General features: G+C 50.2%; 1 protein-coding gene across 4 annotated transcripts; it reads right to left on the bottom strand.

Annotated features, from left to right (window-relative positions):
- Positions 1 to 892: 892 nt before the first annotated feature.
- DDI2 (DNA damage inducible 1 homolog 2) lies at positions 893 to 23,064 on the bottom strand. Of its 4 annotated transcripts, XM_063177087.1 has the most exons (10): positions 22,902 to 23,064; positions 18,443 to 18,572; positions 17,273 to 17,503; positions 15,337 to 15,463; positions 13,441 to 13,568; positions 12,784 to 12,912; positions 11,961 to 12,064; positions 11,322 to 11,511; positions 7,217 to 7,279; positions 6,996 to 7,132 (listed from the first exon to the last, which is right to left on the bottom strand). In XM_063177087.1, the coding sequence occupies exons 1-9, from the start codon at positions 23,037 to 23,039 to the stop codon at positions 7,263 to 7,265; spliced, it is 1,194 nt and encodes a 397-aa protein (XP_063033157.1). In that variant the 5' UTR covers positions 23,040 to 23,064; the 3' UTR covers positions 6,996 to 7,132; positions 7,217 to 7,262. The 4 variants fall into 4 exon arrangements, with proteins under 4 accessions (XP_063033154.1, XP_063033157.1, XP_063033155.1 ...); XM_063177084.1 differs by lacking the exon at positions 7,217 to 7,279 and having other exon boundaries at positions 893 to 7,132; XM_063177085.1 differs by lacking the exons at positions 6,996 to 7,132; positions 7,217 to 7,279 and adding an exon at positions 9,010 to 9,223.
- Between the last annotated feature and the right edge of the window lie 79 nt (positions 23,065 to 23,143).

Below are 23,143 nucleotides of genomic sequence, written 5' to 3'. Positions count from 1 at the left end.
GAGGCTGTAGCAGCCCACACATCAAACCTTCCCTTCTCCCACCCTGAGAGCTGAATTCAAAATGTTGTTTGCATGATAATGACCTCACTTAGCTCTAAGTGACACCAGCATCACGTGCAGAGCTCTGAACATGTGAGGAGGAAACCACTGCCCAGTTTGTCACCACGGTCACTGAATCATAACCCATTGTGTTTGTGTCCCTCACCTGGCACCAGCACCCACAGCTCTGGTTTATAGGGATTTAAAATGGCCAAAACCTCAGTGCTGTTACAAGGAAAAGTGGAAGTTTTTCTAGGTCTGAAAAAGAGACTGCTCCTCCATGAGAGGACCTCAGGGTTAGTGACTATGCCCCAAGTTTCAGAGGAGGAATATCCTCTATGCCTCTCTACCACAACCTGTTCTACTACGTGACACTTAAGAGAATGGGACTGCAAAAAAGCTATTTCTAACTATAACTCTAATGAGCTTTCCAGGGCTTTAAATACCAATTTTTTTAATGTCCCAAGAAATTGGCTTCCAGCTCCAGAAAAATAAATCTCCATCTGCTAACTGGGCTGGAAGTGAGGTATTCAGGTAGGAGACAAGGAGTGTCCCATTCACTTTCCCAGCAGACAGTGCCACGGCCAAGTATTGTGTTTACTCTGATGCTTTTCCAAGTCCTTCATGAAGGACCCAACAACCCATCCCCAAAGAAAGGGAATACAGGAATATCTCAAGTCTGTTCTCAGGCCCTCCCAATCTTAATAATTTTACCCAGAGATTTCTACTCATTCTGTTCAAAATGGCAGCATTTATGTTACAGAAAATCCACTGGCTTTGGGAAAAAAGGCACTGAAGGATTTAAGTGCAGAGCTGCCAACCTCAGAAATACAGACAGACCAACCAAGCAACATTATGATAAAGTGTTTATTCATTTTTTTTTAAATATCAAATTTTTTTACACATAATTTGTTGATAAACAGTCCCCCAATATTAAAAAAAAATCAAAAAAGAATCAAGTGTGTATTACTTTGGGCAGAACCACATCCCATTGATGACACACCCACTCCTCTCTTCAGCCGCCTGCGAGGCTGCAGCGTGTTCAGCCCACGAGAGTCAATGACACAAAACACAACCAGCTTTAGGATTCCTGAGTATTGATTCCCTCAAGTTCCCTAAGTGAGTCTGTAAAACTCTGAAGCATCAGTCAAAGTGTGACCCAAACCACTGCGCTCTGGGTCACGGACTAAGCCTCGTCTACACAGTGCAGGAAGAAATCTCGAGCGCTCAGAGGGGAATGATGGACATGGAACTGACCTCGTTTCCCAAGCTGACTTCCGAGAGAGGCAGGCAGAAACACCTCTGGATTTCTCCTCTGAATTTCTGTTAGAGTTCTGGGGAGCTGTTTGGCAGGAAGTCCAAGTCTGGTGAAGAAACCTCTAGGACCTGCTCCTCCTTTTGTTCATCAATGGCATAGTTTTACAGAAAACTGATCTGAAGTTGAGCATTCAGCAAGTACACTTAAATATTGCTACTTTTGAGGAGAGGAGACAGCAAGAGGGAGACACAGAAGAGGGGAACATGGAGGACGTACAAGGTTAACAGTCCTGGAGACCAAGTGTCTACATAGAAAAGTTAAACATACACAGCAAGGAGGCAGAGATTGTCACGGTAACAGCGTAGCTCAGCTCTGTCCTGCAGCAGGTAAACATGCCAGGAACAGTCATCAGGAATATTCCCTCCTCTTGTCAGAATTACCCATGCCCAGAAAACTTCCAGATGTTGGGATTCCACTAAACATCACCCCTGCGTTCACCTGTGGCCTCGTGTACACAAACACGCAGTCACCAAGAGGCCAAGTGAATTCCTTCAGTATTTTTAAGGAAAAAAGTAAATCTCAGAGAGCAGGAGTGGTTCCAGGGCACACCCAGAAAGAAGCTCTACAGACCCACATGGGTCCCCACAGGTGCTGGCAGCTTCAAAAGCAGCTTCAGAGCACTGCTTTACTCTCTAGAGCTGGACTGCCATGGTGAAATCCCTCTGTGAAGTGATGTGAATTTAGGACACTGCAGCAGTGGTTAATGAGGAGGGGGAAGAGAAAAGAACAAAGTGCCTGATTTTAGGCTGGAATACCTGGCTCCTTAGAAACCTGCAGAGCTGTTGGTGGCACCTCTATGCCCTGCTGTAGCCAATAAGCCACAGCACTCTGTCATCCCTCCTCTCCTATAAACACTCCCACTCTGAGGGCCAGGTCAGCACAGGGAGCAGTGAGGGACTGCTGGAGGCTGAACAGAGGATGTGTGTGTGCATGCAGCAGAAAGGACACACGTTGAAACAAAGACAACTTTCAGACAGGGTTGGCTAAGCACACATTCTGTTACATTTTATTTTAACCTGAAGTACTCACCACTGCCCCAATGTTATACTAGATCTTGCTCCTAAAAAAATTATTCACTAATTTAGCAGCACATAGCCATTCACTCAAAGCAATGCTTGGAAATGAAGAGATTTAAATCACCAGGCTTGGACCTACTTGATAAAAGAGTTTTAGAAATATTTATCAGTTGGGGGTCAGGGTTTGTTTCTAGCAGTCTGGGGAGAGTTACCCATGGAATTCTAGCACTATGGATAAATGCTTCCATACAGCTTTGGCAGAAGGGCAGGATTCAAAACTTATATTTGACAAGGAATAAAAGTGAGCACTGAAGCAGATTGGCTGATGCTCTAAAGCTTTTATAGCATAAATTCTGTATGTGCAGCCTAAGTCAGCGTGGCCGTGAGAGCAGAGCCTGTCACCAGCTTGGTGCAGAGCAGCACCACTTGGGCCAGCTGAGCAAGGGCTTCTGAAACAGAGAGAGTGATACAAGGGGCTAACACTGAGTAGCCAACACTGAGTAGCCAACACTGAGTAGCCAACACGTGCTGCTCCAAGCAGCTGGCAGTACATCCACACACAGGCAAAGGGTGCAGGTTCAGCTCTCCCCCATCCAAGAGAGCCAACCTGCCCCTGGCTCCTGTGTTCCTTTGCTCCCAGGGCCACCTCACCGAGCCCTGCAGTGTGAATCAGGAGCAGATTCAGCCATCTGAAGCCACTCTGGATCTGGGAGCCTCATTGCTGCTGCTTCTGATGGTGAACCAGATGCAGACAGGAATGGCTCTGATAGATCCTAAAGCTTCTAAGGAGACCTGCTGACACTGTACTCCTGTACCAGCCCAAGCTTGCCCTTCACAGAGGGGCTTCTGCTGATGTGAGGTGCTCATTGGAAGGAGAATATTAAACCAAACCTTCAGCAGGGGTAACTCTGCCACCTGCCCAGTGAAGATGAGAAAGCTGCAGTCTGGCCCCAGTAACTCATTTTGAGCAGAGCCTCAAGTGAATCACTGGATGCTGCTCCAGACAGCCAAGCACTGCTTCCCTCATGGGGCAGTGCCTGCTGCTGCCATCACAAGCAGAGGGATGTAAGCCAAACCTGCCTGGGAGCTCCAGGTGTGGATGGTACTGTCCCAGCTCGTGGAGAAGCTCCATGTGACAGCAGAATGCCTTAAAGCCCTTTATTACTCCAAAGGATCTCCTGGCTGCCCAAGTGTCTGAGGCAAATCTGACACCAGCACTCAATGACAGCACAGAATCCTGGGAGGTGACAGATGAAACCAAATCGGTGTTTTTAAATGCCACCTGCACAAAAACAGCCCAGCACACACACAGGAGACCTGCTCAAGCAACAGGGAACACAAACACCAGGACACAGGCCTGAGACAACCACAAGACCACATGGAAGCCATGAACAAAAATGTGTCTGGTGCTGCTGAGCCATTGCTCCAGGTTTAGCTCAACGTGTCAAGTTCAAGACAAACACCAAACACGAAGCCACTTCTGAGATTTGCAAGTGGGACTGAATCAAAGCTCCTACTTAAAATTTTGTTTCAGCCACGCCTTCCTTTCCCTTCCCCAGCCCTTACAGAGTTTTGGGGCTTTGCAGAGCATCACAAAGGAATTCTTCCCCCTCAAAAAAGCATCTGGAAAGGGCTTCCTACAGCACAACCTCGGTGAGGCCTCACTGCTCAGGTGACTCACCAGAGATATCCCAGAAGGCCACGATGGTTGTAACGCAGAGGCCACATCAGTGCATTTGTTCTGTGAGCCCTGCTGGGGAGCCCTCGCTCTGGAGGAGGTGTCAGAGTCAGATCAGCACCCCCAGGCATGCACAGCCACGAGGCCAAACAACCCCAGACATCCAGACAAACCACAGCAAAGCACTGAAGCCACTCTGGACCTGGGAGTCCTCCTCCTTCCAATCACAGCCCTGCGTGGAGCCACTGAGATGAAGTTCACTCCTCCCCGGGCACAGGGAGATTTAGAGCTGTAACACACAGCTGGTTTGTTAAACAAATTCACCATTAAGGTTTAGCCTTAAACTGGTTGAGCTTGTTCTTTTTGCATGAGGAAAAACATGATGTGGGCAAGGCTAGAAAAAAATGTAAATACTCCTTCCCCCCCCTCCCTCCCCCTTACAGTTAATACCAGCACATCTCCAAATAAGTTAAAATGTATCTTATAAGTTTTGGTAGCACCAAATTCTATCCCTTCCCTTCTTCTATCCCCATGTTGTAAACTGGAACACACTGGCCCAAGAGCATCACAGAATATTCTGAGTTGGAAGGGACACACAAGAATCATTGAGTCCAACTCAAAATCAAAGCATAAAAGGGTTTGGCAAAAATAAGCATCAGCCTTCCCCATGCACACACGAAAACCCACGCTCCCAAAAAACCCCTCACTCCTCTGGCAAAAGCCTTACAGATCCAGAAGCATTTACACACCTTTAGTAGCTTCCAGAATAATCTCAACAGCTGGATGTTGGGTTCCAAGGAGCTACAACACATCCAGAGTCCACACTGGACCCAGTGTGCACCTCCCCTCCTGTGCACGTGTGGCCAATTCCCATCACAAACTGCTTTGTGCCTGACAGGGCAGTGAGCACAGTGGCTGCTGCTTTTTATTTGTAGCATTGGAGGTTATTCTAAAATTGTACATTTAAATAAAACTAGTAGTTTTAATCCAGTATGCATGATTAAAAGCTATCGTGTCCACACAATGCAAGGACGTTTTCTTTCCTTTCAAAGCCCAAATCTAACGAGTGAAACAGAAGAGATGTGTTACTTTGGCTGCAAATAATTAAAAAAATCTGGCTCAACATTCTGCTCGTCCATTGTGGTGTGTAATTGAGATACTCCTGTAGAAGAAAAGATCCCCCAGTCAGCTCCCTCTTCCACAGTTACGTGGGAACAACGATGCTCTTGGCTAGCAAAATGAGAAGAGCAAGATCTGCATTTCCACCTGCTTGTTCCAGGGCCTGGAGAGCCTCCTGTGGGGTAAAACCAGCACCAAGGATCCGGTCGACATCAGCCACAGGGAAAGCAGGGGGTGAAGAAGCCCCTGCTTCAGTCAGTCTGGTGTAGGCAGCTGGGGGGCTCAGCAGTGGTTCCTCACTCCCACCCAGCAGCCATGGACCTGCAGGAGCAGCACTGCCACTTCTCGCAGGTGCTCCTGTGAACAGGCCCTGAGTATCCTCTGGTGCTCCTTCACCCGCAGCAGGTGTGGAGGAACCAGGTGTGCTCTGCTCCAAAGCTGGACTAGGTGCACTCTGAGAACCTCCTGCCAAAACCTCCCTCTGCTCTGGGCTCTGCTGCTGGCCAGGGGTGGCTGCAGAACTCAGCACGCCCACATCGCTCTTACCTGAACCCTTCTCTCTCTCTAAAGCTCCTGCCCCAGGCACAGGCTGCCCAGCACTGACAGGCCCAGTGCTGATGTGCTCTCTGCCACAATCACAGGGCTGGCTCCCCTCTGCTTCTCCACCCTCAGACCTCATCTCAGGGAAGGAACAGCTCTGCTCTTGGCTGGCTGGATCCAAGCCTATCTGCTCACCTTCAGCAAGTCCCTTCTGCTGCACTGCTGGCTCTCTCTGAACCGTTTCCAGCTGGGAGACTTCTTCTGAGGCAAGGATCTTGCATTCTCCTTTCCGACTGATAACCAAGAGTTTGTGAAGCTCTTTCAAGGCTGATGCTAGAGGGAAACATTGCTCTTCTGAAGGTCTTCCTGCATCCACATCCAGCTCTGGGGTGCTGGAGGGGGAGGAGCTGTCTGCTGCCAAATTAACTGACTTGTGATACTCTGCAGGAATTTCACTGGTGCTTTTAGACTGCAGGACATCACTGGTGGGAAGGGGATCACTCAAGGAGGACGGAGACTTGAGCAACTCCACCTCCATGGAGAGGGCCTCTGAGTTCAGGCTGGAAATATGTCTGTTCTCAGTCTGCTGCCTTGCTGAGCTCTGTGTTTCAGCTGCAGCCTGCTCCACTGCATCTATTTCCATGGAGGCTTCCATGTGCACATGGCTACAGGAGGCTGACAGGTGGATACTCCCTTTCACACAGGAAAGACCTGCTCTCTCCAGTTCATCTCTCATTTCCATGGGAGGATTTTCTGGCTGTTTGGCTTCAGCCACAGCAGGTTTCTCAAGCCCACCAACACAGCAAGGAAGTTCTGGGTCAGTTGTCTCAGTTTGCTCCTCAAGATGTTCCTTTTCTGGCTCTTTGCACATCTGATGGTCTGTGGGAAGCTCATGTTTTTGCTCCTGCTTTGAAGACAGATAGACATCTTTATCCTGCTTGTGCTTGGCAGCAGCGTCATCCAAATGGACTTTTGTCACTTCCAGAGGATGTTCCTGACCATGATCTTGTTCTTTGTTACATTCCTTTAAAATGTCAGCACTAAATGTTTCTTTGAGTGTCTTCTGTGAAAGGCAAGCTGGATTGGAGCAGGTTCCATCTCCGGTGTGCAGAGAGGGGTCATTATTTGCCAAGGAAGAGCTATTGGAATGATGCTGTAATTCCAGAGCAGGTTCTTTTCCTGGGGTTATCTGGTGTTCAGGTGAAGAGTCAGAAGTCTTGACGGCTCTAGGATCAATGGGCTCTGCAAGGCTGGATTCGGATGAGCAAATTGAAGCAGGGGCAGAGACAGAACGATCAAGTAACTGATTTGTGGGATTAGAGATCTTGGAATTGAGTCCTGAAGACTGGACTGGATTTTGAAACCCATCAGAAGCTGGTAATGAGGGCATTTCCAGTGAGGTAGTTTCTTTGTCACTATTCTCTATGGAAGACAGAAGGAAAGGAGCAGTCAGGACACAGCAGAAGCGCCGTGGCAGCACAAACTGGAATGGGTGGCTCTAAATACCTGGTCTGTGGCCCACTCCAGCTGCAGTAAACACACACTACATGCATCAAGGCTTCCGACGTTCTGTTTGGATTAGGAAACAAACACACCAAACTCGTGTTAGCATTCAGAGCACACACCATGCATGGTTACAGTCCTGCACAGCTCCCTCCTGACTGTCTGGCACAACAGCACGGAGGCTGCAGGAGCTCCTGCCTCCCAGAAAGGTTCTGCCTGGCAAATCTGGCACACCAAGGCAAGAATAACTCTGCCAGAGCACAATTTAAAGGCTGTTCTGTACTGGCTATGGCACAGAGCAGTCAGTGGGTGATAGCAGACACTTGGTAAACTCTACACAGTATAACAATGTGTCTCATGCTGTACTTGTTTATTCTGCCTTTGGCTGGAGATACTCAGGAGACACATTTCAGAGATATGGGAACTGAGATGGCAACACAGTTCTTGGGTTGTGTTCCCAGCAGTGCCATCAGACCCGAGAGAAGGTGTCCAAACACCAGCTGGCTGCAAAAGGGAAGTGCACAGATTGTGGGGAGAAAGAAATACCCCAAAAGAACTGCTGCCCAAAGCTGGGAAGAGCAAAGCAAAGGAGAAACACCCAAAAATCAAGCTCAGCTTACTGTTTCCTTGTCCTCACAGAGAGCAGATGAATTGTAGATCTCTGTCAGAAGCACTGAACACTGGCTGTGGTTATCAGGGGAGATTAAGTGACCTTATCTTGCTGACAGTCTGATATCACTGATGTATCAGCGCTCCAGCACTCGTTCAATCACTCACACAACCTTTGCAGGAGGGCCTGTCCTGGCCCCAGAGATCACACACCCAGGCTCTGTGCTCTGTGATTTGCTGCCCTTTCCCTTCCCAAACTCAGTGGTCCTAAACACACACCACTGGTTTGCCTGGAGTCTCTCTTTACAGGAGTACTGAGGCACAGCTTGTCATGCCCACACCTCCAGCCAAAATCCCTTTAAATTCCACAACACAACAGAAACCTGCCTGTCCTCAGCCTTCTGTTCTCTGTTCCTTTTATTCTCTGTTAACTAAAACCAGTGCAGCACCTGCTGTGACACCACCCCACTGCTCATCTTTCCTAAGGGTGGCAAAGAGCTTTGTGACAGAGGGTATGCATGAAAACCAGAGGGATCCTTTCCGTTTCTATGTGGAATGATTACATTCATGTCTCTGCTCCAAACCAACCCTTCAGGGAGGAAGCAGAACTGTCTTTTGACCTGCTGGATCACTAATTAGGGTATGATCAGACACATCAGGGATTTGCATTGAGGTAGCAGCAGGAGCTGGTTTTCCATTAAGTGTCATCCTTCTCCTGGGGTAGATGTAATAGTCCCAGCCCCACCAGGGATATTGATCCAGCTAAAACCAGGAACAAACTCTTCCCCACAAAGTGCAGCATCAGGGATAAATTCCTCTCTGTACCCAGAACAGCCTGAGCTGTTTGTGGTGGCACTGACTTGGACTAAGGCTGCCTGGATGAAAAGGTGTGTGTGGGATGAGCTGCCTGGCTACAATTCCTCCTCAGCAAAACAGCTCCAGTTTTGCTGCCAGGTTTGTAAATCCTCCATGATCACTGAGTTCCCCAGTGGTGGGAAATTGGCACAGAAGAGCATCAAGCCCTCAGAGGTAAACAGGGATGTGGAGGTCCTGGATCTCAGTGAACCCCACCACCACCTCAGCTGCCTTCCATAAATGCTGAACCATCAGCAAAGCAGCTGACAGAAATCATGAGGCTCCCTAAAGTGGACTTCAGGGGATTAAAGAAAGCTCAAGGATAATCCAGGTGCATTCAAACAAGCACTTTAATAGCCTCCATGTGCAGGCAGCCATTGGTGTTGTACCATCTCCTGGAAGGCAGCAAAAATTGCTCCAGTTATAAAAGAACACACGTGTTGTGGGGAGCTGAGCTTCTTTGGAACTGCATCACTTTCTCTTTCTGTCCTTCTTCCGTTTTCTCTTTTTTCCTTTCTTGGTTCTCTTGGTACCACCTAGCAGCAACTCAAGTTTTGGAAGAGAGAAAAAAGGAATGTGCTGACATTTTAGGATACAGCCAACAAAAGCCCATGGGCCAGAGGCTAGCACTGTGTCTAGAACTGTCAGGGCTGTCACAGTCAATCTGAACAAGAGCCACTTTAGATCAGTGCCTCGGTGTTCTATGGGCACTAAGTGAACACACAGAATGGATTTCCTATTCCCATAAATCTTTTACATTCCTCTAGGGCTCAGCATCAACACAAAGTGTCTGAGTGCTGAACAAAGCCTCATGGTCCTTAGAACCATATGTTGTACATAAGCAGCTTGGATTTAAGTAATTTCAGGCACTTTTCTGTTTAAAAAACTTGTCTAAAATGCTTTTATTATAAAGACTCATAGTTTGGGCTGAGGTTTGCTCGTTATTTAGTTCTCTTTCAACTGAGAACTAAATTTAACCAACCATAATATCTGCAAAGCCTCATCCAAAGTGGAAATATATTCTGAAAGCTAACCCAGGCTCCAAGTTTTCACAGGAAAGAACTGATATTTACACCTTCCAGGCTGTGGGAACAGACAAAGCCCAAGCTCCTGAGCCTGACCTTTAGCAACATCAAAATCCCATAACAAGGTCAAACTCATGTTTGTGTTTCTCTCTGCTGGCTGCAACTTCAGTTAATAAACATTCAAATTTGGCTAGAAAAGTCACACATTTAAACTATTTCTTACTGATTCATTAAAGCCAGACCTTCCTTCTGAGTTTTTTTTACATTTCTGGAAAACTTATATTCTTAGGATGGAAGAAAATGGGCCAAAGGGAGCAATAAGTGCAGTCCTCTGCTGCCCTTAATGTAATCAACTTCTTGTTATTTATAACTAACTGCTTATTCTTTGGGTTGTGAAACAGTAACTGGGAGGTGTTAAAGAAAAATTTCAGTGCATTTCAACTAGATATATAAATATATAGATACATATATATATATAGTTAAATATATATAAACTTTAGTATCTAATATAAATATAATATATGGTTAAATTTTTTTTCTCATTTCAATTTTAAATATGGGCACACCAGAGTCTTAAAATATTAGCAAGCAAAATGTTGAAATCAACTTGATCAGCCTAAACCTGACCCAGCAAAGAGTTCTACAAGTGTGTAGGAAGGAGAATTTACTGTGTTCTTTCAGAGGAAAAATGAGCAGTAAAATTCAAAGGTCTCTAGAGAACTCTTGGATATAAAATGTTATCTTTAAAAGTTTTGGAAAAGGCTTAAGGAATATACCCTGAGGTATTCACAGCTTCTCTGGAACAGCAGGGAAAAAATAATGAATTTCCCCTTCAGCTAAAAGCTGAACTAAGGGAAGAGTTGAACAGAAAATTTGAGTTTCAGACTGGTTTTGGCTCATAGTTCAGCTTTCAGCTATCTGGCTGAAAATAAAATCACTTTGCTCAATTTTGCAGCCACCAAAGCTCCACGTGGCCATCTGTGCAGCATTTGGATTCTAGGGACACTGGGAACAGAACTGCAGGAGGGTGAAAGTTCTCTTTGCAGGTCATATTTAAGGCTGAGGATGTGAATTCAGCTTTTGAACTTCTAAGCAACTGCAAGGAGGCAATTCCCCCTCCAAGGGCACAAGCACCATTGCAGGGAAAAATGCTGAAATAGTGCGAATTCTAAAAATTGTCATGAACTTTTGTCACTGCTACAGCTGCTCTATTTTTACGTGGTGCAGCCAATAAGAGGAGGGTTTTGGGAGCCTCCCCAAAGCTGCAGCAGCAGCACAGCTGAGCCATGTCCCTGCTGGGCACTACAATGTGATCCCAGTCACAGAGAACCATTAACCTCCACAGCTTGAAGGCCAGGAAACCAGAGCAGGTGGGAAGCTGCAGGGAGAGCACCAAATAAACAGCTAACAGCCCTGAATGCCTCCATGCAGGTTCTGCAGCCCAGAAAGGAAGAGAGAAGTGCACTCAGAGGCCACAAGCAAGAATAAAACCCCTTCTCTCCACCCTTTACTGGCTGCTGCTGCTCCCAGGAGCCGGAAGGGGAACAGCTCACAGACATCCTGACATGCAGCAGAAAGAAATGCACAGATTCCTGCTCCAAGTGAGCTCCTGCTGGTACCTGCTTCCTCTACGGATTTCTGTATTGCCTCAGCGAGCTCCTGGTCGGCGATGTCCTCGGGCCGCACGTCGTCGCGCCCCGCGCCGTACGCCAGCCGCGCGCACTCGGGCAGCTCCCCCTCGGGCAGGAAGGAGGTCTGAGAGCCCGTGGTGCCAATCACCAGCACGTTCTTCTTGAGATCAATGGAGCACTGCAAGAGAGCATCCACACGTCAGGGCCTGCAGAGAGCCAGGTGGCTCCCAGGGGTAAAGGGGGATGTGAGGTCAGGCAATCCGTGTCCAACAGCTCGCAGCAGGTGAGGGTGGGCCAGGAGTATCAGCTCTAAGCAAAGGGCCCTGTCTGGCTCAATTTGTAATAAATCATTCTGTTGGAAAGCTCTGGGCATCTTTGATCAGAGCAAAAAGCTCCAGGCAGCAGCCAGACACCCTAGAGCTGTCCATGATGGATGTGCTTCCAGGCTGGAAGGTAATCCACCATCAACTCTCCCCAGGAAAATCCTATGAATTCACAGGCCAGGCATGCACAAACTTTAGATGAATTCACAAACTTTAGATGTGCCTGAGAACCTCCTGTCCTTTTGTTGCACTTCTCACTAAACCTGCAAGAGCCAGGTAACTGTTTCAAAAGAGGTTTTGATACCTGATGCCTCTTAAGCATATCCAGTCCTAGGAGCATGTCCATGGGCTGCTCTTCAAGGATTGAGAAGGAGCACGCCAGGAAATCCCCTTCGATCTGCACCTGAGCTGAAACACAAGGCACAGAAGTTCCCACTACAGCACAACAATCTGATTTCTCTTCTTCCACTTGGTAAGGGAAAGGTCTGGGAGAATCTGAAACCAGCACTCTGATGCACCCTTTTGGTCACAGAAAGTGTGGCCCTGTGCAAGCCCCAGGACTGTCAGGCCTGCCATGGTCCCAGAGGAATTATTTTAAAAGCTGATGTGCCTGAGAACCTCCTGTCCTGCTTCTCTGACCCTCCAAGCTTGAGGGCTGCAAACAGTTCATTAGAGCACAAGTCTAAGTAGCAGCAACAGCAAACAGAATCGATTTTTTGGTAGTAAGGGCAGTGTCCTCCATGCAGAAAGGCTGCACAAGAGCACAGAGGCTTTTCTTTCCAAAGAAACAGCAAACACTGCACTGTGTGGGAACCCTTCCTGAGCAGCTCACCCTGCCCAGCAGTGCCACCTGAAACAGGGAAGGTTGTGGTGTTTCACATTCACCTCGGGTTTTGCCCCCAGAGAACATGTCCTGTGTGTGCAGGAGCTGGGACTCCCTCACCCCCCAAGTGTTACAGCATTAAATGAGACAGAATTCTGTGCCCAAAACAAACAAACACATTGCAGATGCACTTTGATTTTACTCTGCAGGAGCTCCTAGCAATTACAGCACCGATCCTCAGTGCTAAGAGTGCAGGAAATGCAGTAATTTCTGCTAAAGCTGCCCCAAAAATGCCAGGACTTACCTAAGTGCACTCTGCCAATGATTTTCTGTGTCCCCACACCCTTAGCAATGCCAGCCCACCGCCGATCCACCAGCCTCATGATGTTGCACCTTTCAGCACAGGCTTGGCTCATGATGGTCATCTGGGCACCTGCCAGCAACAGAACTGGTGTTAAATCCTGATGGCTCAGCACAAACTTGTATTTTCTCCTAGAAGAGCTTAAGATCTGGCACTCAGTGGCTGGGAAACCAACGCACCTGCCCCAGGGCATAAAGGCTTCCTGTGAACCAACTGTGCTGACCTGGCTGCCCACACAGGTCAGCACTGACCATTACTGTAGGGATGGAACAACCCCAGGAACTTCTCCTTGCAGGATGTGGATGGGAACTACCATGTTAAAGGTGTGTGAAATCTCCCTGCCTGTAAAATGAGATAAGACACACACACATGGCAGAGACCTTCCAGGCATGGAAGTCCCAGAAACTCTCCCAGGAGCCCTAATCCAGGGTGTTCCCACACTGCTTCTCCCAACAATCTGCTCTGCTCACTCAGGCTGTGCTCAGGGTTCAGTAAAGTGCTCCAAATTCTTGTCATGCAGTGCTTTATCGTAGGATATTTTGGGAAAACTACTGGAATGTTTAATGTTGCCCTCAGTGATAGAGAGTGTGGAGAAAGCACCTGAGTCCACAAAGGCTTTCACAGGGTGTCCATTGACTTTGCAGTTGATGTAGAGCATCACCACCTGCCCAAAGCTCTCGGGTGCCTCTTCCATCGCTATCGTCATGTTCTCTTCAATGTTTTGTTGCCTGAATTTTGTGGAGAAGAGAGAGAGACCAAAATTTCTGTCACCCAGACCTTGTAACATCCCTGTGATTCACAGACAGACCTGGAAATCCCACCTGCTGCTGCTCACCTTACAAATACACATTTAAACCACTGCTTCCTTAGTGAAACACAGACCTGGGAGCTGAAGATTGCCAGGAATGATCTCAGCTGAGTCCAGAGACAGTGAGTCACTCCCCAGCAGCCACTGCCCCTTCCAACCCCTGCCTAACTCACACCTGACAGCCTTGTGTTGCCAACAGGAACCCCACGTCCATGTTAACCTGGAGAACTCAGAGAAAAAACCTGTGGATTCATTAGTCATGCTGAGGGTACACGGAGGTGTTGCCAATAGCTACATCACTGGAATCCCACACAGCAGCTGAACATTCAAATCCTCAGGTTTCCCTGGTATCTTTCCTTTTCCAGGCATAGGAAAGGAGGGAGGTGAGCAAAATAGCAGAAAGAACACCACCACAAGCACCAGTCCTTGGTGCAAATTCAAGCCAACAAAAAAAAATGATCTTTAAGAAATCGCTCACAGCTCAAGGATAATCTTGCAAGTGATGGGCATCTGTAGTGACTGCATCCAAAACTGCTTTGTCTCCCCAAAAAAGGGGAAAAGGCTTCAATTCTGATGCCATTTCATTTTTCACTGATGGGGTGTGAAATCTGGGGATGGCTCAGCCCAAACAGCTGCAGAACCTTGGGCACAACCCCTTTATCTGTCCCTCATCTAAGGAAGAAGGGAAGCATTCCTGTGCCTCTGAGCAATGTTTCACTACCTACAAATATCTATTTTCTGCATTTCTGGGTCTTTTTCTGGCACCAAGACCTTGTCAGTTGTAATGTGAGAGCACTCCTACCCCCAGTGAATTCTGGTCCTGTCCAACAATGGGTCTGTGGCAGACAGACACTTTGTTATCAGGGGAAAACCACCAGCCATGAACCAACTCCAGGATTTAGCACTCAGCTGAAGAAATCAAGCCTCAGCCCAACACAATTACATCTGGAAGGCAGCAAGAGGGAGCGAGTGATGAGCAGGATGCATTTCTGCAGAGCCTCTCATCAGTGAATTAGCCAGACATGGAACAATTAGCAGGATGCAAAAGCAAATCTCGAGGGCAGCTGGGAGGAACAATGCCCTGTTGCTGTGCAGAGCTCAGCTGGGGAGACAGCACCAGCCCAGCTCTTGGGCTCAAAACATGCCCCAGGCCTCAAGAGATGTGCTCTCCACAAGTGCTCCAGTGAAGCAGCTCAGGCAGCTCCAAGACATCACACACACAGACACAGCACAGATAACAGTGCTGTCACCTCATATCACACAGTCCCAGAATGGTTTGGGCTGGCAGAAACCTTAAAGCCCACCCAGTGCAACCCCCTGCCATGGCAGGGACACCTTCCACTATCCCAGGTTGCTCCAAGCCCTGTCCAGCCCTGAACACTTCCAGGGATGGGGCAGCCACAGCTTCTCTGGGCAGCCTTTGCCAGGGCCTTCCTACTCTCACAGGGAACAACACTCTGATCTCAGTGGGACACATCTCAAGGATGGGATGCACCTCCATGTTCCCAAATCCCACCCTTCCCACATGCAAAGGTGGCCCAGAGCATTGCCCTGCACACAAACTCCTTGGTACAAGCAATGTGCTTAGATTCTGCCTTCTCTGAGGAAAAAACACCATGGATGGAAGCACAGAGCAGTTTTTTCTCCCCAGAGAGGACCCCAATGCCTACACGCCTTTGGTTTGTTACCTTATGTCTTCTTCTATCTTGGCCTGTGCCTCGAGATCAAAGGGGTCGGCGGAATAGAGCCGGATCCTCTCCTGCTCGCGCCGGGCCCGGTCCTGCTGTTGCTCCAGCAACACCCTGGTGAATTTCTCTGCGGGAACAGGGAGATAAAGAAATGCTTTTGACTGGAAATTACTCTTGCAAATCAAATTCTGGCACAGCAAACGCTTCTTTTGATGCCAGCTGAGGAACAGACTCAGCAGCACACAGGAAAAAGCTCCCTCTGAGGGCAGCGCGGAAGGACCTCAGAGGATCAGTGGCAAACTTGGGAACCTGCCGAGATGAAAAGCAACTGGACAGAGCTCCCTCTCCTCATGTTCCTACCCAAACACTGCACAATCAAACTCAATTTCCTGGCACATACACTTTTATAGAGAAAAAAATTTAAAAAAATACACAAAGGCTAATGATAAAACTCCTTTCAAACTCAAGGAACATGGCAAAACCAGAGATTATAATCCCTAAAGCTGAATGCCTACCAGGAGGTGTTAGCCAGGTCTAAATGCACATTTTAAGATCAGTTTTTAGATTCCCACTTTCCAGATGGCCTCTGGCCATGTTTTACTATTTGAGTGGGATCATGTACGTCCCCAAAAGGCCTTGGCAGCCCTGGCAGCAGCTCTGGCTCAAAGGCTGTTTGTGCTCAGGGAGGTGTTTGGTATATTTGACTGTTGGATTTTTGAAATCAGGCTTCTGTACAGCACTGCCTTCATCCAGCACAGCCACAGGGCACGGATCTCTGCAGATATTTGGGAATCCAAGCTGGAGCTGTGCCCAAACACTGCCAGCAGCAGCAGTGCAGCACAGCAAGGGAAAACCAGCCCAAACCACTTCCTCCTGACAGCCCAATGCAGCAATTTGGGACTGAAAATGCACAACTGGGTCAAAGCTTGATGTCCACAGATCAGGCAGAGCAGCAGAGGAGCCAGTTCTGGATGTCTTGGGCTTAACCTCTGGTTTCCTGTGCCAAGAGCAGCACCCCTGCTTAAGGTGATGGGAAAAACTCCCAGCAAGATGCACAAAAAAGCCTGAGAGTGCAAAGAAAGCTTCAGTTCTGATATGAACTAAAGGCAGAGTTAAAAACAAAACAGGCTGACAACATGGAAGTTCCTCTCTGGTTTCCTCTAACAGAGAGAAATCACTCAGATTTAACCCTGAGAGTGGATAAAATCTCCTGCTAGAAGCTCCTTCTCTTCATTTATTTCTCCACACTCAACAGGATTTATGTCCCAACTAAACATCCTGCAGAGGTTCAGGAGCTCATCTACTGCAGCCCAAAACTCCTCTCTTTTCACACCTAAAGGACACCAGGGTTCAAATCTTTCACCACAGGGAGAACAAGGGACCAACATCAGCTACAGAAGAAGCAAAGGACAAGGTTTTAACTGTGCCCAAAACACACAGACACTTCCAAGATTAACAGAAACGTACACATTTATGACTATTTCTATTGAAAAAGTTCCTAAAAAACACAATTTCCTTGCTCTTTTCTCTCTCCCTTTCTGCAATTCACTTCCACAGCACAAGGTCACTATGGACAGAGCTGGGTTAGGAGTGTGCTGCTCTCTGCTGAGTCCCAGCTGGGCTGCAGCAAACACATCACCTTTATTGGAAAATGTGCAGTAAGGAGTATCTTAGTGTAAAAATCAGGAGCTGAGTCACTTGTGTTCACAGACAACCAAATTGTCTGTGCCTCTGATATTTCTGAGTAGGAGATATTAAAGAGGATATTAAAAATGCCAAGCAGGAGAAATACACGCAGAAATGGAGGACCTCTGCCTTGAGTGCTCCCACCTGGCAGCTCTTATCTGCACCTTCTATCAAGGAATGCAGCTCGGGTGCTGCCCCTGATGGGAGCTGACCCCGCCCAGCCCCAAGCCCAGCCCCAAGCCCGGCTCACCGAGGTCCCCGCTGAGCAAGGCCTCGGCCAGGGGCGGGTTGCGCTCCTTGAGCAGGGACAGCTCGTGGGGGTTGGCCAGCAGCATCTCCCGCAGCAGGGCCGGGTTGTCCAGGCCCTGAGGGAACGAGGGCCCGTCCGGGGGCGAGGGGCGCGGCCGCTGCGCCGGGGGCGGAGGCTGCTGCGAGGATGTCCCGGGAACAGCGATGCTGCTGAAATCGATCCTGGGCAGACCTGAAAGGAAGGGCACAATGTTGGTGCTTCGTGTTGCAGTTCTGCTGGGAAAAGCACGGGAAGGAAGAGCTGCCCTCAATGCTGCACCAGAGCAGATTCCCTGAGCAGCAGCCACGTCCCCGGGTTACTGGGTTAGCAACGCTGGCTCATTTATGTAACTGGTCTCGTCTGTCTGCCCCATTTCTAATCCCCTGAAATGCACTTGCTGACTGGTTATTCCCTGCTTCACAAACGTGAATTCCTCATGGAGGGACTACAGGGCTAAACCCAGTGGCTCTGAGGCACTTCAGAGGCTCTTGGGTTAAAAAAAAGCAGGGGGAAAAAAAAGTAGTAACACTCCTGCAGACCTGCATTGCAGGTACCCATCCTCCAGCTGAGGCAGGATGAGGACCTCAGCAATGCTCCCACGCCCTTCTCAGCCTGTGGCACCTTTCCTAGGGATATTTTATGTTGGGGATTTGCTAGGAGCAGCTGTGGAAGGCAGGACAGAGGCTCCACTCAGGCATTCCCAGAGGAGCTTTTGGCATGCACACATGATTAAACCACGGGGTTTGGCAAGATGTGGCTTCTCAGGGAATCTGCCACAGGACAGGCTCAGGACACACATCCATAGAGGCTGGGTCTGAGCCATCAAATCCAGCAGGAAGGGAACCAGCGGCTGTAGGAAACTCATACATCTTTAACGAGCCTGATCTGAACCAGTCACCTCCTCACTGCCTCCACACTGTTTCACTCCAGAGGAACAGCAAAATGGTGCTGCCTTCCTCAGAATAAAACACTGCATCAGAAGCCCTCTGGGTCATTTACAATCCCCACCGCCTCACCCCAGCCACCCTCCCCTGTCAGCACTCTGTGCTAAAGGACTCTGCCAGTGCCAGTGCTGGGTGGGTGCTGATGAAGCCCAGAGGCCCAGGCAGAGCTGGCAGGGAGCTGTCTCACCTGGGAAGCGCAGGGAGGGCCGCGGCTCCACCGTCTCCTTGTGGCGCAGGATCACCACGTCGCCGTCCTTCAAGCCATAGGAGGCCAAGGAGCGGTTGTTGTCGGTCAGCGGCCGCTCGGCATAAACGATCTGTGCCAGGAGAGCACCAGGCAGAGAAGAAGTTAAAACAAAAACAAGATGTTATTTTGTTACAGGAGAAGAAAAAAAACCATTCCAATAAATCCTGCGGATCCATCTCAAGGTTCAGAAGGGAAGGCGTGATGTCCTCACAGGCCTGGCCTCAGGCACGTTCCTGCCTGGACAACACGGGCTTGGGCTTGCCAAAATCCAGCTGTGGCACCGTGGAGAAGGGCTGGTCTCCACTATCAGAGGCCAAGATCATTAGAGGGAAGCAAGTCTTGACCAGCACTGTCTGTCCACATTCCCGAACTCCAGGATTACAAGCCACAGGCACTTTCTGCAGCGTTCCCTGCCCCAAGTCAGCACCCACTGACCCTGCACAACTGCAGACATGCCAGCAGCACCAAGCCAGGTAGATCCAGCCCAACATCCATCGTTCTGCCTCTTGCCACAACACAGCTCCCCAGAATAACCAGTTTTACAGGGACCTTATTCATTAGCTCTGTGCTTTCCAGCTCCCCCCAGTGATGCAACTCTCCAGACCCAGAGCACTCAAAGCTCTGCTCCCCACACTGCCATCGGTCCATGCAGGGAATCAACTTCTTGTGACAATAAAACACAAAGTCACATCCATTTCTACTTTGATAACCTGCTTTAACAAGGGCTCCATAGACTAAACATAAAAACACTGAGATAAAGGTGAATAATCCCCAAGGAACATTTCCATGAACATCAGACCTGTAATACCTACAGAAGCCCTAAGTTGTGGGAAAGCCCAAAATGTAACATAAAACTGGAAGAGAAGTTCCCAGAAATGGCATCTGGCAACATGAAGGTTTCTGTGCTGTCACCGGAGCACAGCGAGACCAGAAGATCAGCCCAGCACCTCCTGCCCTGGCAGCAGCCCAGAGCATGGAGAACTTGGCCTAAACCCCTCAGGCACACGATCAAATTTCACAAATACCACCTTGTTTAGCCAAACCTCAGTCTGGGGCTGGAAAAGGCCAGTTCAGCAACAACACGTTTGCCACAGGTTGGGGCTGGCTGAGCCACGTGGGAGCAGCTTTGGCAGTGCTGGCAGGGATGGGCTGCAGCTCTGCCTGATGCTATCGCAGGGAGCAGTTCCAAAAACCCAATCACTACCTGTCTTCAGGTCTGGCTGACACTACAGCAACTCCAACATCTTACACACTCTCTTTGTGGCATTCAGCAGTGGAGACCCATCAGCAGCAAGGCAAGGCAGGAGGAACACAAATGAGCAAAACCTCGTGGTGCAGCAATCAGAGATTTGGGGAAACACACACGATGGAAGCAGGCAGGAGCTTCCTGCCTGCTCCCCTCCAGCAGAGCGTGCAGCCCCAGCGCTGCCTCACACCCAGGTCCCTCTCAGTGGTTTCAAAGCGAGTGGCCTCCACCCCACAGCCCAGAGGCACCACCGAGGTCAGCTGGGGCTGGCAGGCCCGGCACAGCCTCTCACGTTACGGGCCCGAGGCGGTGCCGCCGCAGCACAGCCAGCGTGTCATAAATCCCAGCTGCACACCCAAATCTGAAATGGCACATTCCCCGCACACACACTCTGCAAGAGACCGGTTAATCAGTTTAAGTGAGGCTTTACCTCTGTCATCTTGCTGGGATTGGATTTATGAGCGTTCAGCCTTACATCCCAGACAATGAATTAAGCGCCTGGCACTCGCCACGTCCATTAGCAGCACAGATTAATCCACTCCTGACCCATTCTGCCCCAGTCTTAAAACAAACTGATTGGATTTTGCTGCCTTTTGATTGTCTGGTTGGTGGCACCAGACACGGGTTCTTCTGGAGGTGACTCAGACAGGGATGCAGGCACCGATGGATTCGTTGTGCACAATGCCAGGGGGCAGAACCTTCCTGTGGAGCAGGGAACCCCAGGCAGGAGCGCTGGACACCACCTGCAGCCATCCATCAAGGCAACTCGTGGGCCCATCACATATTCCTGAGCATGGCACAGATGGAGGGCACACAGAGAAAATAAATGAGGAGAAGGAATGAAGAGTGTGGCTCTGCTGAGAGCCTCCTGTCCCCTCTGCCACAAAGCCACGGCCTTGCTGTGTGGAGGAGACTGGAAAGTCAGATTATTTCCACTCACCTCGCCCAGCTGCTCTTATCACCACAGCCACCAGCAGCTACCTCTGTTATCTCAGACCTGTGCCCACAGCGTCCCTTGGACACCTCACAGCTCCCTGCCCCACCCCAAACTGCAGCACTCGGAATTCACTGCCCAAACCAGCAGAGAACAAGGCTGGCATTAACCCTCCTCCACAAACTGAGTGCTTCACTCCACCCTGCATGACCCTTACAATGAAATTCATCCTCTCTCGTGCCAACACAGTGCCTTCAATGCAACATTTACCTTGGCTGAGGAAAAAGGGCAGAAAACAGCCAAGTTTGGTAAATGTAAAACCGCCTATTTGTGATTTAACAATGCAAAATCCTTCCACACAAGGAGCTGCTTCTCTGCTAACTTGTATCTTTTTAAGTTTCTCATAGAATCACTGAGGCTGGAGAAGCCCTCTAAGATCATGGAGGTGCAATCCCCACTTTGTCCCCAGAACCGAGTGCCATGCCCAGGCTTTCCTTGGACACCTCCAGGGATGGGCATTTCAAACTCCCTCGGCAGCCCCTGCCAAGGCCTGACCACCCTCCTCACATGAAGAAATTCCTCCTGATGTCCAACGTGTTCTCCCCACTGAAGGTCCTCAAAACACCTCACAAACACCAGGCAGGATGAGAGGAGAGAGGAGTGACAAATGCCAGCCTGGCAAGCACGGCACGCCGCGGCTCAGGATGATGCACGGCTGGCAGATGGATGAGCAGAAGGAAGCAGAGGTGGCTACAAAAGCGCAGCGCTGCTCCCCTCGCCTGGGGCTGGCAGCACCCAAACCCCACATGGGTCAGCTGGGCTGGAAAAACTCAAACAAAGGAACCCCTGGCCAAAAATACACAGAGAAGTGACCCCTTGTTAGCCTAAACCAGACCCGGGGCTGCAGGTCACCATGACACAAGGGACAAAGGTGACAGCGAGGAGTTTGTGCTCCAGTTCATGCCTGGGGATGTCAAAGCCACAGCAGAGTCCCCCATGCAGGGGTTGTCCCCAGACCTGGGAGCTCACTGGTGTGACAGCCACAGGAGGGTTGCTGGGAACCTTTGTGTGAGGTGGGTTCTCCCTTTACACCTGCCCAAAATCAAGAGTTTTTTTTTTTTTCTAAAAGAGAATCCAACCCTTCCTGGATTTCCTGCCCCTGCTCTGAGACTGTTTCCCTGTCACCACCAACCTCCCATTCCAGAAAACAAGGCTCTCCCAAGGCAGAGGCAAAGCCAAACGTCAAAAACCTGCTGGGTGAGGGACAGCACAACCCCAGGGCTGCCCCTGCACCAGCTCTTCCAGCGCTGACTAATCTTGGCTTGGCTGGAAAAACACTTTGTTAATTTAGACTGGGAAAAGGCTCGGGAAGCAAAAGCCACCACCGCCAAACTCCACAAACTCTGCCAGGCACGGCCGGCGCCGCGAGAAGGAGCCGACACCGCCCTGCCCAGGACAAGCGGGGAGGAAGGGCCAAACACGCGGGACTGAACCCAAAACATGAGCAAAGCCCAGACAGATGGCCCAGAGCCGCCCCCACACGCTGCCTCCCCCGAGTTCTGGCACACGAGCGAGCCCTGGATCCGGGCTGCAGGGGGAATTTGCTGGGAAAACCACACGGACGTGCCTGCTCGGTCCCCACACCTGTGTGGAAAAAAGGGAGGAAAAGACTCAATGTGCCCTTTCCGACCCAGACCGGGCAGGGGTTCGATGGGATAAATAAACCCTTTCCCGAACATTTCAGCTCCGTTTCCCGGGGTTTGAGGATACCCCGGGCCCCCACCTCCCCCGCGGGCTCACTCCTGTTCCCCTCGCTCCAATTCCTGCCCCGTTGAAGCCTCAAATTCCTCCGAAACCTCAACATAAACCGAACCAAAACAAACCCACACTATCTTCTCTCCTTCAGCTGCGCGGCGGGCGCGGACCGAGCCTTTCGCGGAGGGGCCCCCCTCAGGCACCGGGGGCTCGGAGCCCTCTCCCGAGCGGATTTTGAGGGAAAAGCGAGGTTTGTTTGTCCCCAAACCCCAAAGGTCCGCGAGGGGAGGGACCCACCGCCCCAAACAACCCCAAACTCCGGATGGCCGGGGCGGATCCCGGATGGACCCGGCCGCTCCCAGCCCGGGAGACCCCGACCCTGAGGGAGAAGGGGCACGGCCGCTCCCAGCCCGGGGACACCGGCCGGGCCCTCCCCGGCGCTCGGGGCGGGGGCAGGCCCTGACCTGGCTCTCGGCCGCCGGGATGCCGGACTCCAGCTCGCAAAGGGCGCGGAAGTTCTGCAGCTCGAAGTCGGCGTCCACCTGCAGGTTGAAGGTGATCTCGGAGCGGTCGCGGCGCAGGCAGAACACGGTGAGCAGCATGGCCGCCCCCGCCCGGACCCGCACCCGCCGCCGCCGCCGTCGTCGTCAAGCGCCGCCGTCGCAAAGCGCCCGCCCCGCCGGTCAGGCGCCCACGTCAATCAGGA

Source organism: Melospiza melodia, chromosome 26 (assembly GCF_035770615.1).
Source record: "Melospiza melodia melodia isolate bMelMel2 chromosome 26, bMelMel2.pri, whole genome shotgun sequence".
NCBI lineage: Eukaryota > Metazoa > Chordata > Aves > Passeriformes > Passerellidae > Melospiza > Melospiza melodia.
This window is presented reverse-complemented; position numbering and strand designations above follow the sequence as displayed.